At 35.8% G+C, this 22,156-nt stretch overlaps 1 protein-coding gene across 1 annotated transcript in view; it reads right to left on the reverse strand.

Annotated features, from left to right (window-relative positions):
- LOC144442505 (gamma-butyrobetaine dioxygenase-like) overlaps positions 1 to 22,156 on the reverse strand; it is a 161,620-nt gene that overhangs the window by 32,913 nt on the left and 106,551 nt on the right. The window contains exons 8-9 of the mRNA XM_078131866.1: positions 10,039 to 10,083; positions 9,315 to 9,439 (exon numbers count right to left, since the gene is read on the reverse strand). Of these exons, the coding sequence (XP_077987992.1) occupies positions 9,315 to 9,439; positions 10,039 to 10,083 (170 nt within the window). The remainder of the gene's footprint in view (positions 1 to 9,314; positions 9,440 to 10,038; positions 10,084 to 22,156) is intronic.

The following is a 22,156-nucleotide window of genomic DNA, read 5'->3' on the forward strand; positions in this document are numbered from 1 at the left end:
TTATGCTGGTTTACTAGATGCAATCCCACGTAAATGGAAGACAGAGATGAGATCACATAGTCCCAATATTATTCAAACACCTAATGTGAATCGCTTTGTTCCGAAAGTTGGAGGAAAACTACTTGATAAGGTTACTACAAAGGAAGTATATGATTTGTTATTACACTCTGTTTTTCAAGCCCCAACTGTATTGGGGAAATGGGATTCCTCCTTTGATTGTTCACAGTTTGACTGGAAAACTATATGGAATCTTTCATTTAGGGTAACCAAGGAGGAAAAAATCAGAAATTTTCAGTTTAAAATCTTGCATAACATTCTCGCCACAAACCAGAAATTAAATACATGGGGAATTAAAGACACCAGTTGTTGCAACTGGTGTCCTGAAAATGAAGATTTACATCACCTCCTTTGGGAGTGTCCTGCAGCTACAGCTTTTTGGGACAAGTTTATTTTACTCCTTAATTTTGTTCCTGATATTCATTTGTCTATGTCAGATGTGATTTTTGGTAAGTTTGACATTAGCGACAAAATCTTCAATTTAGTCAATCACCTTATCATCTTGGGCAAATTTTTTTTGTATAAAGCTAGGTTAATTGAAAGACGTCCAGACTCCAATTTTGATTCATTTATTAGTTATCTCAAAAGTGTTAAGGATATGGAAATTAAATTTGCGCGCAGAGGAGCCCTGGAGCACAAGTGGGAATCATTAGTTTTGTAATTATTACGTTACTGTAAGTCATGCAACTGGTTTTTTTCAACTGAGTGGGGATTGGGTGTTTTCCTGTGATTAAGTTAGGATTCTGTGCTTAGTCCTTTCATTACAGACGGATATTTCTGTTCAAGATATTGTTACATTATTCTTTATCAATTGTAATTATTTCCAATCCCATGTATTAATTTATTTAATTAAGTTAACTAACCCTCCCCCTCTCTGTTTGTACGTCCTGTGTTTTCTCTGTAATGTATTGTTTGCCTTTGTATTGTCTTGCAGTTGTTTTGGAAATTAATAAAAAAAAATAAAAAAAAAATATAAAAAAAAAACCTTCCATTTTTACAGGAATAATGATAAATTATCCATGATTTCATGGTTGTGTTACCTTCTAAGTTGCAATCTTTTATTTGCATTGCTTTTGTATGCACAGGCTGTGCAGATGTACAAGTAAGCATCTGATATGATATGATACAATGTTACACAGTGTAACAATATCACCACTCTTGGAATGACCTATATCACATGCACCTTATGTCGTACATATTATAATTTCAGGTACACTATATTGCATTCAGATTAACATATTATTGCATGTTATCAGCTATTCATGGAAGTACAATTTTTAATAAATAAAATAACATTCTTAAGGCGTTTTTCATGTCTTAATACAAGCTAAATTTTTGAGTGATTTTTGGCTGGCACAATAACAATAACACTGCAGTTTCTCAATTGAGATAACATCAAATCAGATTACTAGATTACTAAATTCAATTCACTTACTACTGGCTATGTTGTCAAGTATAATTGCTGGCAACATGATAGCCTTGAAAATAAATACACTCTAATACCAAGGAAATGTAACATTATGATCTGCTGACAAAATTTTACTCTCAGTATACAGTCACTCAATGTGAATACTAGATATTCCAGAGGAGATGTAAAATCTAATTTTCCTCATAACTTTGCACCGTGTCAGTACTATAGAAGTTCTGGCTACAGTAAATAGCCCTTTACTAGATCATCATCAAACAAGTCTGTGTTTATAACTTTGTTTATCAGTCATTCACATAATATATATTCTCTGAGAATCCGATTAATATTGTGTTCACCTTGGAATATATTTCTTTCTTGGTAGTTTATGGTGTAAAACAATAGCAAGACAAAAGGGGGTTTCACATGTAGCCTGGTAACATGTATTAAACTTGGTGATGGTCACAGAGAAGAAGTGAAACACAAACACAGAAAAGTTATTTTTGATAAGACATGTAGTTCGTACTATAGCTATGCCAAGTAACAGTTCAATAGTTTGTACATGTATGATAAATCAACATATTAGGGCTGAGATCAGTAGGTAAAAAACTAATTCTTTTAGTAAGGCCTCAGAACCCCTTCCTCACCCCTTCTAACTAAATTGGTAAAATTGTTGCAGACAGCACAATCAATTTCAAATCAGTATGTAGTATCATGTAGTGCTATGAATACAAAGCCAGTATGTAGTGAGGAAAAAATAGCTTTTTTATTGGCACAATAATGTATTTTAGGGCCATGCATAATAAATGTTTTTCCCATTTTTCAATTTGACATTTTTAGAAATGTTTGTATTGGGGTACAAAACAGATTTCATTATAAAAGTCCTCCTCTCACCCCACCCCTCACTAAAAGAATTTAGTTTTTACCCTACACTGAACTATTGATATCAACCATAAATCAATTTGGAACTTCTAATGGAGATGATCGTAGTTATCATACATTATATGTACAAAAATGTATAGGAACTAGACTAACTATATACATAGACATTGAATATCTAATATCTAGACACAGGCTGTGACAGTTACTTTCAGTCACAGTGTTTTCCACATATTATTTCAAAGTGTCCTAAATTGGTTATGTTTGTACACAATTCAACATGTTCAGGTCAATGGAGGAACAGATTTTAGAGCCAGTAAATCTTAAGGTAAATTTCATTTCTTATGTGTTACATGTACAGCTACACATGCAAGTTTTTGTACCACAAGATGACACAATGCAACTCATGGCGTGCAATAGCGAGAAGTCAATTTTCTAACAAATAACTGTTGCTTAAAGGTGGCCATGGTGCAGTGTTGTGACACCATACCATATGTATTGGATGTATCAAGAGACGGAGTTTATGTTATATTTGAATGTATATTTATAGCTATTTGTTTATGGTTTATTTTATGCACATACATTTTTTGTTTAATAGCTTGCACAGTGCCCACAAGCGGCAGCATAGCGGCTCAATGACTAGTACGCATACGTGTCCTATACACTAAGTGATGTTTTTTGGTGGTTTTACCCAAGGATGCATTGCGGTACAATGACTACACATACAAGTTCTATGTATGATGTACAATCTCCATGCCGAGAGCGCTATCTATGATATCATTGTGAGGCAGCTGGTCACAAATGAATTTATCCAGCTGTGCGAGCTTAGGGGCTTTGGCCTAGTTATGATATTAAATGTATGGACATTGAAGTACAGGAGCATGGCTCATGATTTTGTTTAGTTGAAAACAAGGTGAACCCCCCCCCCCCCCCCCCTTCTTTGAGTCCCAAATTGAGGTCCCCCCCCCCCCTCTGATTTACCGGCCCACCCCCGGCCGTAAAAACTGATCGCTCATATGAGATTGACAAAGTAAGTTGTTCATTCTGTAGCGCAATATGCACATTATACATTGATAGTTCTACAGGATGGCTTGGAGGAACATATAAGGGTTGTACGTGGATAAATAATTTATACTTTACAGAAATTACATCTATGTGAGCTCGATATTGAAATGCACATTTTGTTTTATTTCACATTATTTTACATTTTACTTTGTGTGTGTGTGTGTGGGGGGGGGGGGGTTAAATACTAGTAGTCAAACAAATGATATCAGAGCATAGTACCCAAATTTACAGTACATACATTGAACTTTAATATATAGTTCAGAAATGAAATATGGTGTCACTATCAGGATGGTTTTTAAAAATTTATGAATTAATATGATTGAAATTTGATGAATAAGGTCTTAAAGGACATTTGATTTTCAGAAATTGCATACCTCGAGCTTGATATTGAACGCAATATGTTGTTGTTGTTGTTGTTTAGGGAATCATTGTCAATGAACAAAATCTATCACAAGTTCCTACTGAACAGCCAAATATTTCTTGTCCACATTGCAGAGCACACTTGTTTTAGTTATAATAAATTTGAGCTAGATTAATGATATCATATGAATCCCACTTACTATGTAACCGTCAGTCCCACACTTGCAGTGAAAGTGTACTAAAATTATCTGAAGTCTTCGTCCAAGGACTTTCTAAACAAGGATTTTGTGTAAATCTAATTCATTATTTGACAGAACAGAGAAAAATCATCACAAAAATTATTCTCAAAATCAGTAAAACTGCATCAAAGTTGGTAATGTGGGAGTCCGAATCATGTCAGCAAGGTGGCGCTAAATTTTCGATTTACATAGTGATCAAAGTAAACTGGAGTTTGAACTTTGAACTTACGTAGCGGTAAATCTGATCCATATGTAGCATTTTTTATGGGCATACTGGGAATATAGTAGTGTGGTACAGCACCCTCTCCACTTTATTGTGAGAGAGCTAGGGAGTTGAAAGACATCATGAGTGGGAGACAAAGTTGAATTTGGGATGGGATGAAGTTCAAGACTAGAAGGAAAGACTGAACTGTGTTATCCCTGTCAGTAATAAATATAGATAGAGTGTATTTTGTCCAAAGATACAGAGAGTGAGACAGCGATGTTGCACTCTGTTGTGTGAAGAAGGAATGACAAGTAGTGAAGAAGAGTGAGAGAAAAGTGTGAGCTTTGCTGAACTTTGACTGTGCTGTCTCTGACGAATGGCAGGACAACAGTGAATGAGACTAGAGAACTTCATTCATGTAGACGATAAGCACAGCATCATTGACGAACTATACTTATTTTGAATATTTCAATATTTGCATTGTTGAAAAGAGATTTCCAACTTGTACTTCAGTCGAAGCAACCCCTAGTCCTTTTGAAAGAGGGAAGCCAGCATCGCCATTGAGAAGTTATCAGTAGTGGTATTTGTGTGTTGGCTATTACAACGTGTACTGACAATCATAAACTGTTTTATTTGAGTCTCAACTGAGTTAAGAACTGTAACTTATATTTATACCCACATATTGGGTACCTGTTACTGTCTCTGTGTTAATGTAGAATGAAGTAGTGAAAGGCAAGTATGTCTAGAAAAACTTGAGCTTTAATGTCCTGGTAACAAACTAACTGTTAATAATCAATAAACGAAACACAAAACACAAACTTTGGCTATCGTGGGGGCTACTCAGCACCACTTGCAGCTGGGAAGATCACCAGCAGGTGTAAGGAGTATAGGCTACCTGGGGAGGTCCCGGCAGGTAGGCCCTCACTGGTGGCATTGCGATTTCTGTGACTCTGTTGAGGATGCCGGAGTTAAAGTTGAAAGTGAGCTCGTTATCGGCTGGGAGCTGATGGAGCTAATCGTCTGAGGGTTACATGTAACATACACAGTACAGTGTATACGTACGGAGTTCATTGAAGGTTACCAAATGAATTGACTCGGGAGGCAGAGACAAAATTAGCAATGTTCTCCACACTCCGCTTGAACTAGACTGAGGCTTGAAACATGTGTTAGATAATGTCAATAAAGGAGCCTAAATGGGCATGTTATGCATAGCAATTAGTCGGTCTTAAAATCATTGGATGGCAAGGTGACTGTTCTATTTGACTAAGTATTTGCAAACATTGACAATTTCCTGTGCTCCCCTTACATAATGATGTGGTGATGACATACATCCCCTGGCATTTCCTGTGAGCATATTTGAAACATCTCTGATATGTCTGTGCACATGAGAGTTTGTAAGCTGGATGCATGGAGGAGTGAAATGTTCAGGCTTTGGAAAATATTATGTATAAACCAAAAATAAATAAATTTTCAAATAATAATTAAATAATATTATACAATAATAATAATTTTTGTAATAATAGAGTTTATTTGATTAACCACCCTACCTGGGGTAGTTTTTTATGCTGAGTTCAAAAAAAGGGTCATTTTATTAACATCCATTGCCATGGTAACCAAAATCACCATAATATATGGATGATTTTTCCAAAATTTGACAAAAAACATGGAAAGAAATGAAAATTAGTGAAAGAATTTCCTTGTTTTTGACATATTTGACATGGGGCTATCTGTTGTAACACAAATTGCCTAAAATAGAACAGCTGTTTCCATCGAAACATAGAGTAGAGTAAAAAATGTTGTGTTGGTTAAACACCTACATATCTGGAAAATAACATGATAAATTTAATTATAACATAGTTTATTTGCATATTGACCACCCTATCTTGAGTAGTTTGTTATGCCGAGTTCAAAAATAGTTATCATTTTAGGAACATCTGTTGCCATGGTAACCCAAAGAAAAATGTTTCATAGAAGTAATGATATATATAAATGAACATTCCTCAATCACGCAAGTTTTTCAAAAAGTTACATACTAAAGTTTAAATTGGATAACTTGAAACAATTATAAGCGATGTCAATGCCACTTTAATTAATAGGACGAATGTATTAGTACTCCTGATAAAATCATACAATATTTCATGGCTACAGATATACACCCATCAGGATGATAAGTATTCATCTTCTTACAAAGTTGTTCTACGGACTTGTCAACCTTGCTAAAATGAAGGAAAGAAGGAGTTCAATAAAGAGAAGAGAAGAGAAGTTGTACAGAGACAGAAAGGACAGAGAGTAGAACTGAAAAAATACAGATTTTTTCCTTGCCCCCTTTTTTTTTATTTCACCCGCCCGCCCCACCTGATTATTCCACTGGAGATGAGAAACAAAAAAAAGGTCACACTTAGACTCTCACAAATTGAATGCTGAATTAAGTATGTACAGATAAAGTTGTGAAAGGGCGCCCTCAAACAAATATGAGCAGGCATAGCAAATATATGCTCAAACGGATACATTTTATTGACAATAGGACCAAAAGGCACCATTCCTCTAAATTGTCTCTCACACAATGCTTTATTATTATATAATATTTAAACCCCTTCACTTGTAATAATAATAATAATAATAATAATACTAATACTACTACTACTACTACTAATAATAATAACAATAAACTTTATTTGTCCAATAAAAAATTGGAAATGTGACTTGGTTCCCCAAATTACAACAAAATAAATACAACACTGCACCATTCCGATTAAATACCGATTAAGCAATGCAAAATATAAAAAGTATAATTATAAAATTCCAACAAAACACGTACAATATCACATTACACACGTTGTATGAACAACAGGCAGGTCTACCTAGTAGACAATTGATTGAGCATTCTGATAGCTGAAGGCACAAATGTGTTTCGAAATCTGTTTGTGTGACATTGAATTGAGTGGTATCTGATGCTGGTCCTAGTCTTAATAAAATTATTATGCAATGGATGAGGATTGTCAGATCGTATAAGTACAGCTTTGTTTCTCATGGATATACAATTTGGGTTGAAGTCTTACAAAAGTGGAGAAGTCTGTTGAGAAATACTGTTGTATACTAAGACTGTTGTTTATCAAAGTTGTTGTTTTGCATATCAACCATTGGTTGATGTCTTGTTTGTTAATAAGATACATTTATATTTTATTAACCTGTGTCTTTGTGAGAGTCATTATCCCCTTTCCCCAGAACAAGTCCTATATCATAAAAGAAACCAACCTCTGTGCCAGCGAATTTAAAGCCCCTTTTAGAATAAATTTAGTTTGCACCACTTCAGGGCATTTTATATGCATTAGACAGGCAAAGAAGGGTGACATATACATAAACTACATCAAGTTCAGTCAGTCATCTACTTGTATTAAACAATGTAATCCTAGTCAAAATTGAACAGGATTTTTTCCAAACACCACCTTTATTTACATCATAAACGATGTTAGGGAAGACAACTTTTGCTTTGGTCATGATGAAATTTGAATTTGACGTCAAAAAATGGTTAAATCACGTAAAAACCCAATCAGAAAACAACTATGATCGTGCGTAATTTTTCCTCCAGTGAAGTGACCTTTCTACTGTGAGCTTGTATGAACGTCATTATCAAACAGTACCAAAAAGAAAATCCAAAATAATTATAATATTGCTAAAAATAACCCAAAGGTGGAAATATGGGCGTTGACAATGGCAACAAAATGCGTAATTTGCCAACTTTCACTCAGGCAACTGTTAGATTTGCTGTTGGGGGATCAAGTAGAGTTTATGTCTTTAGCGTATACACTATTCCCATGGTCAACTACAGTGTATATGTATTCAACCATGTATTTCTAGTCAAATTCAGTGGAAATTTCTTTGGACAGTACCTTAATTTATATTGTAGATGATGCTATGAGAGCAGTTTATTACTTCTTCTTATTAATTTCAATTTTGTCAGCAAAAGAACGGACATTAAAATTACGGTCACTTATCATTTGGATGGATCATACATAACCATAGACAGTCATGCATTCAAAATGGCAGTTATGGCAGTAATTTTTGCTGCAATAGCTGCCATTAAACGGCCCAACTGTGAGTTGGTGAATGAACTTTGGCATTCCCACAATAGCAGGAATCGGTGGTGAAAGGGTTGAATATGTATTTTTTACCTAAATCACACACTGGTGGTAAGATCATTTTGATTTGAACAATTAACCGACTAGACATCCTAGCAGTCTTAAAACAGTTATTTTGCCAGTCTGATGGGCAAGGATTCTTGGAAGACTTTGAAACATCCCTTTTTAACAAGGTAATAGTACTGTAAACCTAGATATTTTCACTATTTCAAAAATTTTGCAATAATACAGTCTCAAACAAGATCTCAATTAATTTTCACTAATTAGCAGACTGGTACATTGTGTTCAAGTACAAAAGGTGTTGTAGTCACTACTTATTTTTGCATTTTGTTTTCTAGCGAAAATAACTCTTTAGTGAAAATTTCCAGGTTTACTGTATACCCATCAAATATCATGGCAATTGGTCCAGTAGTTTTTGACTTTAAGTTGTATACACACAACTAGACAGACACTTTGCAATGCCTATAGCATTACTGAACCTTATCAGTTCAGTTTGCTAAAAATGTCCTTGTCAATGAGAATAACAGGTCCAGTTGTTTTTGTTGCTGACGAAGATTCCTCCTTTACTCCATAAAGTGTAGGGTGTACCAAGAAGCCTGTATCTTCTCCAGATGAACTTTAGTAAAAAAAAATGGCACGCACATGTTTCACATAGTATGCTACCTTTATGCCAGGTTTGGTTGAAATCAGTTGGTGCATGCCAGAGATACGAGGGTGAACGAATGCACGCACGCATGCACAGACACATGCACGGATGGAACCCAATGTATAAGTTCCCTCTGGGCAGTGCCTGTTGGGACAATTGAACCTTTCAAAAACCAAAACAATCGGTCTGACACTTTTGACTTTTAATTGGTTAAAACACACACATACACACACACAATCCCTAATATTGTTTCAGTTCAATTGTACTAAAAGGACAGAAAACATAAATCTGTTTAAAATTAATAAATGTTTAACCTTACCTCAGAGCATGGAGTAACTGTAAACCAGGTGGCGATTCATAATAAACCAAGTCCATGTGAAATCCTAACTTTGTAGGAGTATATGCTATATTAATGGGTTTTTGGACAGACACAATGTCAAACACCTATGAAGAGAATTGAAGAGAAGGCTGTGAATCAAATTTAAAGATGTTTGTCAGACATTAACCATGGTAAGAAAACAAATTACCAGTGCAAATCTCATGGACAACGTCAATTTATGCTGATCACCTTGTGCAGTGTATTGCATTAAATATTGCATGTAATTCTGCCCATATCTTGAGTTTTATGTGCATCTTTATCCTGCATGGTTATCTTCTGACTCACCTAGTCAGATGTTAATAATGGTGACTTTCTAAGCAAAGATCATACAATGTCACACAAACCCAATATGACAATAAATGATTTCGTTCATTTAGGCAGAGGGGGTCTGGCATTAATGCGATTGCTGAGCCTATTCTTCGCACTTCTTACCAAATTTCAAAAACTTTCTCGCCTGAAATGATAACAGGTTGTGTATTTACTACTGATATGTTTTATAAGTAAATAAAACTTTGCTTCAAATGAGATATCCCACATTGAAAAACATAAAATAAATTTGGTTGCCCTACATAAATTGTGTGCTTTTGTGGGGCTCTGAAAACAAATCATTGACATAAAATACAATAGACAAAGATAAAACTGTATATGGTGATCCCATAATTACCTTGCCATAGATTGTTCTTTGTACTGGAGCTATCAATTCAGCTACCTAGCCAAGTATACAGAATAATCAATGTATCAATATAGTTAGCAGGTGAATGACTATACTACACACAACCCAAGTTGAATGAATTCACTGACAAATTGATTGATACCCTGCTCATTCATCATCATGACAGTGACATTGTATCATTGGCTACGCAATGCTCCAAATAAGATTTTTAAGTCTTTGTCTAAGACGTCTAAGACCAGTAAGCCCCCCCCCCCCCAACATTTCAACTCAATAATTCCTATTCTGAATTGTTTATGACAAATGTGACTGTCAATCAGCCATGATCATGAAGGTCAACAAAGCAATATATGTGGACAACTGTATCTGACATTTGTGCCAGGTTTGATTGAAATTCGCAATGCATATCACAGTTGTGCTTATGCACTATGGTGATTTTTGGTTATTTCAATACTGAATATGTTTTTTGAATGTTTTTTCCTTTGGACACTCTGCCACTACCAGTAGTGATATCCTGTTGGACCTTAATGTGTTCATATTTTGTCAAGGGAACTGCTTTTGTTGGATCAACTGATACATATGGGCTACTTGACAATTTAGGTTCAGTCATGTGATGACTGTGGTCTGAAATGGTTTTACCAGCTTGTTCTGGTGGGTCACCATCATCAACAGGTAACTCTACCAGTGGTGGGTCCTCACGTGTTGGGTACACATGTCTATGATTTCTTTTCTACATTTTACCAGATGGTGTCTCAACTAGTACACATCTAGGTTGTGGCATGTTTCCTTTATTACTCTGTATTCCCATTCATTTCTAGGGTTACAAAATCTGACTGGTAGACCAGCAATGGGCTGAGGGATGTTATGACTAGCTGTGTGGTCAGAGCAGTATTGTCTGGCCTTCAATTTACTGAGCACTGGGGGAACAATGTGTGGTTTGATCAAGTTTTCTGTGGTTGGAAGTCTTGATTTTAGAATTCTGCTTTTTAGCAACTAACTAGGGAAGAATCCATCAGTTCCATCCAATGGTGTGTTACGGAACTCTAACAAGGATATGTAAAAGGATCTTGACCACTTTTGTATGCTTTCATCATTAGCCTTTTTACAGATGTTACTATTTTCGACCTGGCCCTTTGACTGTGAGTAACCTGCACTAATTTTGATATGGTTTAACTCCCAATCATGGGCAAAATCTCAATAGTTATCATAACAACCCCTGCAAAAAAGCAACCTTGGTCTACCATGGTCACCATGGTATTTGATGGTTGACCATGAACTACCACGGTCTGCCATGGTATCAGACCATGGTCAGGGTTTACTGACCAAGGTCTAAAATGTATAACCAGGGTCTTGATGACTTGCCATCATCTCTACCATGGTTGACCATGGTCTAGTAGGTATAGACCATGGTTGACCATGGTCTAGTAGGTATAGACCATGGTCAACCATGGTTTAATAGTACAGACCATGGTTGACCACAGTCTAGTATGGGTCGACCATGGTCTAGCATGTACAGACTGACCAAATTATCGGACACAATCCAATTGTCATGATGAATATTCTAATATAAGCTAACAACTTCAAAATAACCCAATAGTCATGTAAAATTTTTTTATTTAAAATATCATCTTATTAATGTACATTGTGCATATGAGTGCATGCACAGTACAGTCACACTTAACTCCCGCTTTCATGTAAACCATGGTAACCGGGTTTTTCATGGTTGACCATGGTTAACTGTGCCCAACTGTGGTTTAGAATTTTGTTAAGACCACGGTGAGATCTAAGCAATGGTGACCATGGTCGACCATGGTCACTTCCATTTTCATTTGAGCACCAACCCCATGACCATTGCAGAACATGGTTGACCATGGTCATAACGTCTGATTTTTAATTTTACCAAGTGTGACCATGGTCAAAACATGATCATACATGGCCATGCAATAAATGCAGTTTTAACATGAAGGATTATGACCATGATAGAACATTTATAGAACATATGACCATTACAGAACATTTCTTTGGCCTGGGGAGGGGCAGTGGATTTGTTGGGGGGGGGGGGGGTGTCATCCTGTTTTTGAAATTGGCAGTAGGGGGGAGGGGGTCATGCTGTTTTGAAAATTGTGGATGGAGGGGGGGGGGGGGGTCATTGTGTTTTGGATTGTGATGGAAGAAAAAAATCTTTTCTACACAATGGCATACAGCCTTGTCTGAAATGTGGTACATGTAGATATTTGTTCTTGTCCCGGTTTTTTACATGAATTCTTTAATATTACTTATTAGTTCAAACATAACTATACATATAGAAGAGCGAGTGAACTGTCATGTGTAGTTCCAAGAGTCAGTGGTATGGGTAAGAGTTCGTTCGCTTACACAGGCATTGGTCTTTGGAATAGTCTCCCACTCTCAGTGAAACAATCTCATACAAAAAATAGTTTTAAAAACCATGTCAAATCTTTTCTATGGAACAAATTAGAGGTTAAAGAACATAATATTTTGTAACTTTTTAGTCCTTCCTTTTTTAAATTGTGGGTGTAGTCTGTGTATTTTATAATTTTTTTTTTTTTTTGTGCTCTGTCATCTGTAATACATTTAATATTATTTTTATTTTGTTTGTTTGTTTGTTCATTTGTTGTTGTTGTAACATTGTTGCCATGGCATTTTGAATACCCCTATGAGGACCACATTGGAAATAAATGTTTTTAAAAATACTTTTATGTGTTATCCTCGGTGATTTTTTATCCTTGTATTTTAATAATATGTACTTGTATAAATTTTCACCCAAATAAAATCATATCATATCATATACATATACATGTATTACCTAGCTACCACACTAGTTACAGATCATGTCATATAATGCTTGGCTGTTTCACAATTAATGCTTTACTTATATTGCACTTTGGGGCAAAAGTGAACTTGAAAATTTTGTAATGGTAATCTTCATATTTTCATTTTTCTTAATTTTAATAAACTTTATTTAAAGAGGGTTGAATATCATACAGATAACCTGGTTAGCTAAAAGCTAGTCTTCCCCAGGGCTCTCTAAAGACAGCAAAACAGGATAAGTTAAAACACACACAGAAATACAAATAAGACAAATACAATAAACAATATGCAGGAATCATAAACAAATTAAATACAATATGCAGGAATCATAAACAAATTAAATACAATATGCAGGAATCATAAACAAATTAAATACAATATGCAGGAATCATAAACAAATTAAATACAATATGCAGGAATCATAAACAAATTAAATACAATATGCAGGAATCATAAACAAATTAAATACAATATGCAGGAAACAATAAAACTCATTTAAAATATGCTTCTATAAAATTAGTCTTAAAAACGCTTAAAGATGATGAACTCTTAACTTTTTCGGTAAGCTTATTAAAAGTGATTGCATCAGCATGTCTTAATGCTCTGGACATTGTCATTAATTTGATTGTCATGGTGGGGACATATAGGACATTGTTTTGGCTGCTGAGTCTGGTATTGCGGGATGATACATTATTGATCCTTGTAAACATGTCTGAAATATATTGAGGTGTCAAGTGTTTTGTAAACAAGGCAACTGGTTCTGTACTTAACTATTTCTTGTGCGGTCATAACTCTGCATCCATTAACAAGTGGGGCAGACGGAGCAGCTCTGGGGGCATCCATAATCAATCTGAGAGTCACTTTTTGCAAAACTGTAATTCATACAATATTGCAAGAATTACCCCAGACAGTATTACAGTAGTCAATGTATGGTTGGATGAAAGCTTTGTAAAACATTATACGAGTTTCAGTCGGCAAGTAACAATGTATTCTACGCAGTAGGGCAGTACTTGTACTTATTTTTCTTGCTACCTTGTTGATATTAGATAGTTTATAAAAGAAGTTATATAATAATCTAAATTGTTGTACTCATCACTATGTTAACACTTCAGAAGGGATTAAAACACTTTCTATTTTGGACACTACATGTTATCGCCACTACAAATCACCACATCTAATCAGATTCCTGTTTCTATTATACACTAGATTTGACACATAAAGTTCTCTAACATACCGGTGACTTTACTATATACATGCAATATTAATGATACTACCATTAGATGTGCTGGCCTTTACTACATGTATATAATGATGCCATTTAACATTTTAAGAACATATTTCAACCCTATGTAAGTTATAAAGAATAGTTTCTGATACTTGATAGTGCTGTCTTGTAAAGCATGGATTAAGTTATTGCTTGAAAGGGTCTGAATAGCCTAAATATTGGCTTTAAGAGTAAAAATCCTCCAGGGTGCTTCTAGAGGGAGACCCCTCGGACCCCCACATGAGGTGTACACATTCCAGTCTCAAGCTCCTCCCCCTACCTCTTACTGTCAAGATGCTATCAAAGTATATTTCAAAAATATTTCAACCCTATGTAGTTGCTTTTTACATATTGGTGCTGTCTTGTAAAGCTTGGAAATTATTGTCTGAAAGGGTCTGAATAGTCTAAAAATTGACTTTTCAGAGTTAAAAATCTCCAGGGATTCTAGGGGAGATCTAGGACCCCCCTAATAAGAGATGTACATATTCCCCTTCTCAAGCTTTCCCCTACCTTTCACTGTCAAGATGCTTTTAAACTCCTTTTGAATATATTTACCCTGTGTAGTCAATAATTATAATTACGATAGTGATAATCCCCTGTGTAGTCAATAATTATAATTACGATAGTGCTAACCTGGGATCTTGTATAAAGTAGATGCAAGATAGTCACGATCAAAAAATACCTGTCATGTGAATATCATATGGGGGGGGGGGGGTCTTGTTTTAGTATCAAGTGATGGGGGGGGGGGGGGGGGTAGCCTGTTTTGGGTCTTACAGATGGGGTCAGTAACTTTTTGTCGGCCCGATTAAAGAATCCACCGAATTCCGTTTTCTGTTTTTGATCCACCGCACCCCCCCCCCCCCCCCCCCCCCCGGCTGGAAAAACTGACCAGTCCCTAAGCAACTTGTCACCACATATAGGAAGTTTGACTTGTCTTGTAACAGAAGTGGGAAAGTCATCTGGTCTAAAAATATCTCCCATCTAGCATGAATAGCAAGTGCAATTGCCCAGATGTTTTGGTCTGTGGCTGACATAATATCGTGGGTTAAGAAATAGACACTGCCTTGTAGCGCTTTGGTCAGAAATACCAGAGCCTGCTGTCATTGCTTTGTTAATAAAAGCCGTTGTGATAAGAGAATGTGACAGTCAGCATAATTGTACACGAAGTGCTCTTTCTAGTACTGTTATCCCTGTTTCTGCTTTGTCTGCAACCTTAGTTGAAGCATTGAATATCTGATCAGACTTTATTTTAGTGTGAATCAATGGTTCCACACTGGGAAATCTAGAGAACTCCTCAAAGTCTTTATCTAACAATCTGAAAACACTGTCAGTAGACTTCCTGTATCTAGGGATACAAGGTAATCGTTTCTCCATACTCTGCCATGTTTTAACCAACTCACCTTCAATAGGCAGTCTTGGAGGCAATTGTGACTTGTCCTCAACTGTATTGACATAGGAGGGACGAACAGTACTATCCTCCTTAGTAGTCTCACAGCCTGAGTTCCATAGAAATGAGATTTAAAATACTGGTGCATTTCCCTGCAGAGCCATCACCCTCAGAAACACTGTGAACAGTTGAAACTGACTCACTGTCTGAAATAGAACGATCCTCAGGAGCCTTTATACTATGTGAGGAATCCCCATAAGGATAAGGATGTCTAAATGGTAACTCCTGCTGTGGGAGGTTTGTGGTCTCATCAAACTCATTCCCAGCATAGAGAGATACCCCATCGGATCTATCAAAACGTTTAGCTGAACTAGGAATGACACCGATCTCGGGAACCATAGTAGGCTGAGTAGCTATTAGTAGTGCTATTATGATGAGCTACAGCGCCCTCACTCAGCAGATTCTGGGTACATTTTCCAAACAAATTTTCTAACTGATTTGCCATTTGTTGAGAAAAATTATCAAAACGTTCATTAAGAATAGTATATCCAAATCCTGCCTGGACAAAATGTCGGACGACTTGGTACTATTACCTTTCGAGGTGGACTTACTTGTATTTATGCTATAATTCCTTGACTAACTATGGGTTGTCACTGGTTTCGGCACAGTTTGTTGTTGGGTCATGCCAACGCAAGCTTCACATACCTTGTGTCCACTGTTAGGGGCCATCGTTTTGTAGCACTAAGTGCATAAAACAGGGTCCCCAGAGGTCTCTGTTGTAGAACTTTCATCCATGTTCATAGAATTCTAAAAGAAAGTACACTAGAAAACACGAGAACGGTAGTTCCAGTTGTAGAATATGCCGAGTTGACAAACTGGAAATTCCGACCGACAACATGTTATACGTTAAAGTATGACAGATAAAATGACCTGGTGTACAACTAAAAGGGTCAAAACCATAATGTCACCTCAAAAATAGAGCAATGTCCAAAGGGACAGGAAAGAATGGAAATACCTGCAAAGGTGGTGCATCTGTACAATGCGTACAGAGTGCTAGGCAAATAAGAACTGGCTAGGAGAGGTAGTATCAGTGATAGGGCAATGTCATCCAAAGACCAAAGAATTCTTGCCTACAGGAGTTGAGTATGCAAATATAGCCTCATTGTTATGCATCAGGTAAGTCGATTGATTGCAATAGAATCAACTTGATGTTTTTCTGAAATTGCAAGAAATTTTTGGTGATGTAAAATCATGAGATGAATCTCCAGATGCCATACTTTATGAAAAAATGACATTCCCCTTTAAAGTAGTGTCCGTATGTATCAATCCTTTGGAGATATGAGATACCAGATGTAAACTGAATGTCTTCCGTAAGGGCAAAGTTTTGAGATTGTCGTTCCTACAGACAATTGTTGGAATACAACAGAACATATGTAATAAGTTATTTTTTCTCATTGATTGCTATTTGCTCATTGCTGTTAGTGATCTCCTGGCCAACCACAACATGTACTGTGACATTTGTTGAGAATGTAAAAAAAAAAATAAGCGCATCGTCGTACCACTTTAGACAACATTTCCTGACGAAAAACTATTTTTTCCCTTTTAATGGCCTACAAAAATATGCCAATAGTTTATTAAAACTAAAAGCTACATCAATAATATTTTCAGGACAAGTGCGCTTTGGTATCGCAAATGCATGTATATTGAATTTGAAGTGTGCATTCTTGAGATATAGCCTAATTACCGAAAACCATTAATTATGTAAATGTCTCGTTAATATTCTTGGATGTTTACTGAAACCTATTCAGTTCTTGTCACTGCCCTACAGAACACATGCAATAAATTTTGTTTGAATTGAGCCAGTCGTGTTTTAGAAAATGGTGATAAAGTCGCACCACTTTAGACGACATTTCCTGACGAGAAACTATTTTTATTCTTTTTTGTGGCTAATCGAAAATATGCCAATAACTTATTAAAACTAAAAGGTACATTAGTAATAATTTTGGGACAGGTGCGCTTTGGTATTGTAAATGTGTGTACCAAGTTATAATGAATTTGAAGCGTGCATTCTTTAGATATAGCCTAATTACCGAAAATCATTAATTACGTAAATTGCTCATTAATATTCACAAGATTTTTACCAAAGCCTAATCAAGTCTTGCCATTACCCTGCGGAATACGTCTTCAAAATCTCGTTTGAATTGAGTAAGCTGTTATGGAGAAAATGATGACACAGACACAAAGACTTCCACCCATAAATATATCTCTTCCTTACAGAAGAAAAAATGTGATTTTTTTTGGATAAATATGGCCGCCATTTGTCATAATGGTCACAAGACACAAACCCTACATGCCTAATATGCACGTTCATTTGGCTGTTGCTATGGGCATGGTCTTATTGCTAGGCACATTTACATACATTTCTTGAATGTTTATTCATTTGCCTATTAATCCCTGTTATCTTTGCAATATCTGTGATCATTTGGCTGTTGCCATGGACATGGTCTTGTTGCTAGGCATTTTTGCATAGTTTTTGAATGTTTGTTCACTTGTCCCTGTTATCTTAGTGAAATACACCACCGTTTGACTGTTGCTATGGGCATGATCATGGTTGCTAAGGACATTTGAGTACATTTTTTGAATGGTTACTCACTTGCCTACCAGATGATGTTGTTATTTAATCAACATATACTGCCATTTGGTTGTTGCTAATGGCGTGGTCATGGTTGCTAGGGCCAATTACATAAGTATGATACACTCATGATTTGCAGACTAACAGTAACACTTTCAAAATCATAACCAAATTTCATCCCCGTTAAAGCTCAATTTCAAAATCACTCTCATCATCTACAAGACTGACAGACAGACAGGCATTTTACCTTTAACCAACAATGTTCAGTAAGCCTCAGATCATATATCTGAGAGTAAGCTAGGGGGCCTTGGAAATATGGCAAAAAATAGCATATAGACATTTCTTTAACCTTGTCTACTGGGATTCCACAGTAGCCAAAACACATAGGGAGCTCGTCTTCCAACAGTGAATAAGTAGCAATAATAAACAAGTGATGTAGAATATACAATACCAGATTTAAACTGAATGCCTCCCGTAAGGGAATCACTAATTATGTAAATAACTCCTTAAACTAAAAAGCTATGGAGCAGGCTTTCTTTTTTGGACAAGCGTGCTTTCTTAGGTTAATGTATGTAAGAGTGTATCATACTGCTTAATTACTGAATATCATTTATTATTCAAAATACTCATTAAAGAAAAAGTTGTAGCAACAAACTTCATAGAACAGGTGCATATTATTATGATGTACGTATCATATTATACAAAATTTGAAGCTTGCATTTTTAAGATACAACCTAGTTACCTAAAATCATTAATTATGCAAATTTTTCATTAAAACTAAGCTATATAAAAGATTTTATAGGACATATCTGCTTTGTTATGGTAAACGTATGTACTAAATTGTATTGAAATTGAAGTATGCTGTCTTAAGATATAGCCCAATTACCGAAAATCATTAATTATGCAAATTATTCATTAACACTGTATGGTGCATCAACAAACTTGATAGGACATATGTGTTTTCTTATGGTTAACGTATGTACTAAATTATGTTGAATTTGAAGTATGTATTCTTAAGATATAGCCTAATTACCAAAAATAATTAATTATGCAAATTATTCATTAACGCTGTAAGATACATCAACAAATTTTATAGGACAAATGTATGTTGTTATGTTGAATGAATATACTAAATTATATTGAAATTGAAGTATGCAGTCTTAAGATATTGCGTAATTAGTTGATTTCATTAATATGCAAATTTCTCTAATTAAACATTAACAGATCTGGCTCCAAACCTAATCAGGTCTAGCTATTACCCTAAAGATTATATTTTTGAGCCAGCCGATTTTTAGAAAATGATGACACAGACACACAGACAGACAGACAGACAGACACACAGACACACCTTCCCCTTTTAATACCTCCCGTACCCTTACGGGAGGTAAAAAGGAGATAAAATGAATTAATACTCAGTCTGGGTTCTTTTTTTTTTTGATAGATCATGAATGTGCGACTTGATTAGTTAGATGGATTAAATGTGTGTACAAATAATGACAAAAGAAATAGTGGATGCGGAAACTGACATCAACTGAAAGAGATAGTTATTTGCAATATACATCATCATATGGCTGTTGCAAGGCATATTTGCATACATTTTTGACTGTTTGTTCACTTGCCTATGTATCCCTGTAATCTTTGCGATATACATCATTGTTTGGCTGTAGCTATGAGCATGGACTTGTTGCTAGACACGTTTGCATACATTTTTTTGATTGTTTACTCACTTGCCTACCAGATGACACTATTATTTTACCAAAATATACTGGCATTTGATTGTTGCTAAGGCTGGGTTCAGAATTTATGGTTGGCCTGGGGAGAAATTATTTTGGTCAAATTTGATTTCGCAGTCCCCCTTCATCCCCTAAAAAAATTTCATCCGCAGTTTTTACCAAAAAGACACAACTTCCTTCTTAATTTGCATATTACTTGTACTTATGGAAACATCATATGATGAGCAAATCTTAATCTACACACCCCTAAGAACATTCCCCTAAATTTCTGATTAATCTGCCCAGTACGTTTTGAGTTTTATGACCAAAAATGATATTTTTTACCCAAATCACCTGCTATGTGATCATTTTGCTTTGAACAATTTCCTAATTAGACACTGAAAGTAATGTCCCTACCAAATATCAAGGCAACTGGTCGGGTGGTTTTTGAGTTAAAGTCATCCACACACACACACACACACACACAAACAGACAGACAGACAGACACTGCACCATGCCTATAGCACTACTGAACCTTATCAGTTCAGTTGTGCTAAAATAGAAGGGGTTTAACAGTCTGCTGAGGGACAGAGAGAGAGAAAATAACAAAAATAATAGAAATGACACTGCTAGTTACATGAAAACCCGAGTCAAGGTGTTTACATGCAATAGTGCATCAAAGGAAGTTTGTGAGTGTGGGTAGAGAAGCCCATTCTGAATAGTAGAGATGTCCTCGTGTATGGGAAGCCATTCAGGCCAAGACTATTTTTTTTTATTTTAGCTATAATATTTTATATTTTTCGTACTTTTTTTTTTTTGGCCGAGTCTGCTGACAGGCACCGGTCACGAGCATGTCGCTCGTGACAGGCGTGTCCTTCGTCCTCCATTACGACGTGTTTCGGCGTCAAATACACATTCTTATTACCGCTCAAACATTATATCAGATCTCAAAACTGTTAATTTACGCGTGATAGTATCTGTTTTTTCCAACAACCGCGACTTCAGCCGCGTACGATCCATGTGCAACGGGTAAAGGTATTTTCAAACGGTCAGTCAGGTGCTTCTAGTATGAGCGCACATGTTGACGTCGACCTGCTGTATTACATACATAGACGTGTTGTTCTCAACTTTTCATGATACATGTGTACTCTGAACACCAAGAGAATGTATACTACAATGAACGATGAAGTAAACTGAATCTTTACAACAACAACAACAACAACAACAACAACAATAACAATAACAATGATAACAACGTTACAAGGCGATATAGAAAAGCTTGTTTATGTTGATATGTAATACAGCAGGTCGAGGTCAACATGTGCGCTTGTACTAGAAGTAGTACCTGACTGACCCATTGGAAATACGCGTTCACTTTTCCTCATGTTTTTGTTCCTAAAGCTATTTTGCTCACGCTCACAGTATAGTGTGTACCATCTTATTTCAATTCTGGTCAGTTTCACAATAATGAATGTAATTGTTATTGATGCAACAAACTTTAGTTGTTTTAGATTAACTACCTTTACCCGTTGCACATGGATCGTATCCTACGTACTACATCATGTAATACATCATACATGCGGTCATCATCACATGCGGTGTACATATGTGTGTACGTGGCTGAAGTCGCGGTTGTTGGAAAAAACAGATACTATCACATGTAAATTAACGGTTTTCAGATCTGATATAATGTTTGAGCGATCAATTTCGAAGGTAATAAGAACGTGTATTTGACGCCGAAACACGTCGTAATGGAGGACGAAGGACACGCCTGTCACGAGCACGACATACTCGTGACAGGCGCCGGGTACGAGCACGACGTGCTCGTGACTGGCGCCAGGCAGCAGACTGGGCCAAAAAAAAAAAAAATAAAGTTGAGAGAAAAAAAAACGTTGAAGTATTTTTTTTTTAAAAATTAAAAATATAAAATAAAATAACTTTTAAATTAACAAAAAATATATTTTGACTTTTAATTATACATAATCCTTTAAAAAATTCTGGTTTGACGAAAAATAAAACAATATTCTCAAATAAATGAAAAACTTATTTCAATTAAAATAATGTAACCATGGAATAAAAGTACATAAACGGTTAAAATTAGTTTGTAAGTACGAAAAATATAAAATACTACAGCTAAAATAAAAAAATACTTTTGGCCATAACGGCTTCCCATACTCGTGTGTATGCTTTGTGTGTAATAAAAGGCTTCATCTTTATTATTTCCAAGAAAGTTTGATGAACTTAAATATCTGTCAGAATCATTTCACGAATAAATTCTGTGTAACATA

The sequence above is a fragment of the Glandiceps talaboti genome, chromosome 11, assembly GCF_964340395.1.
Source record: "Glandiceps talaboti chromosome 11, keGlaTala1.1, whole genome shotgun sequence".
Classification (NCBI taxonomy): domain Eukaryota; kingdom Metazoa; phylum Hemichordata; class Enteropneusta; family Spengelidae; genus Glandiceps; species Glandiceps talaboti.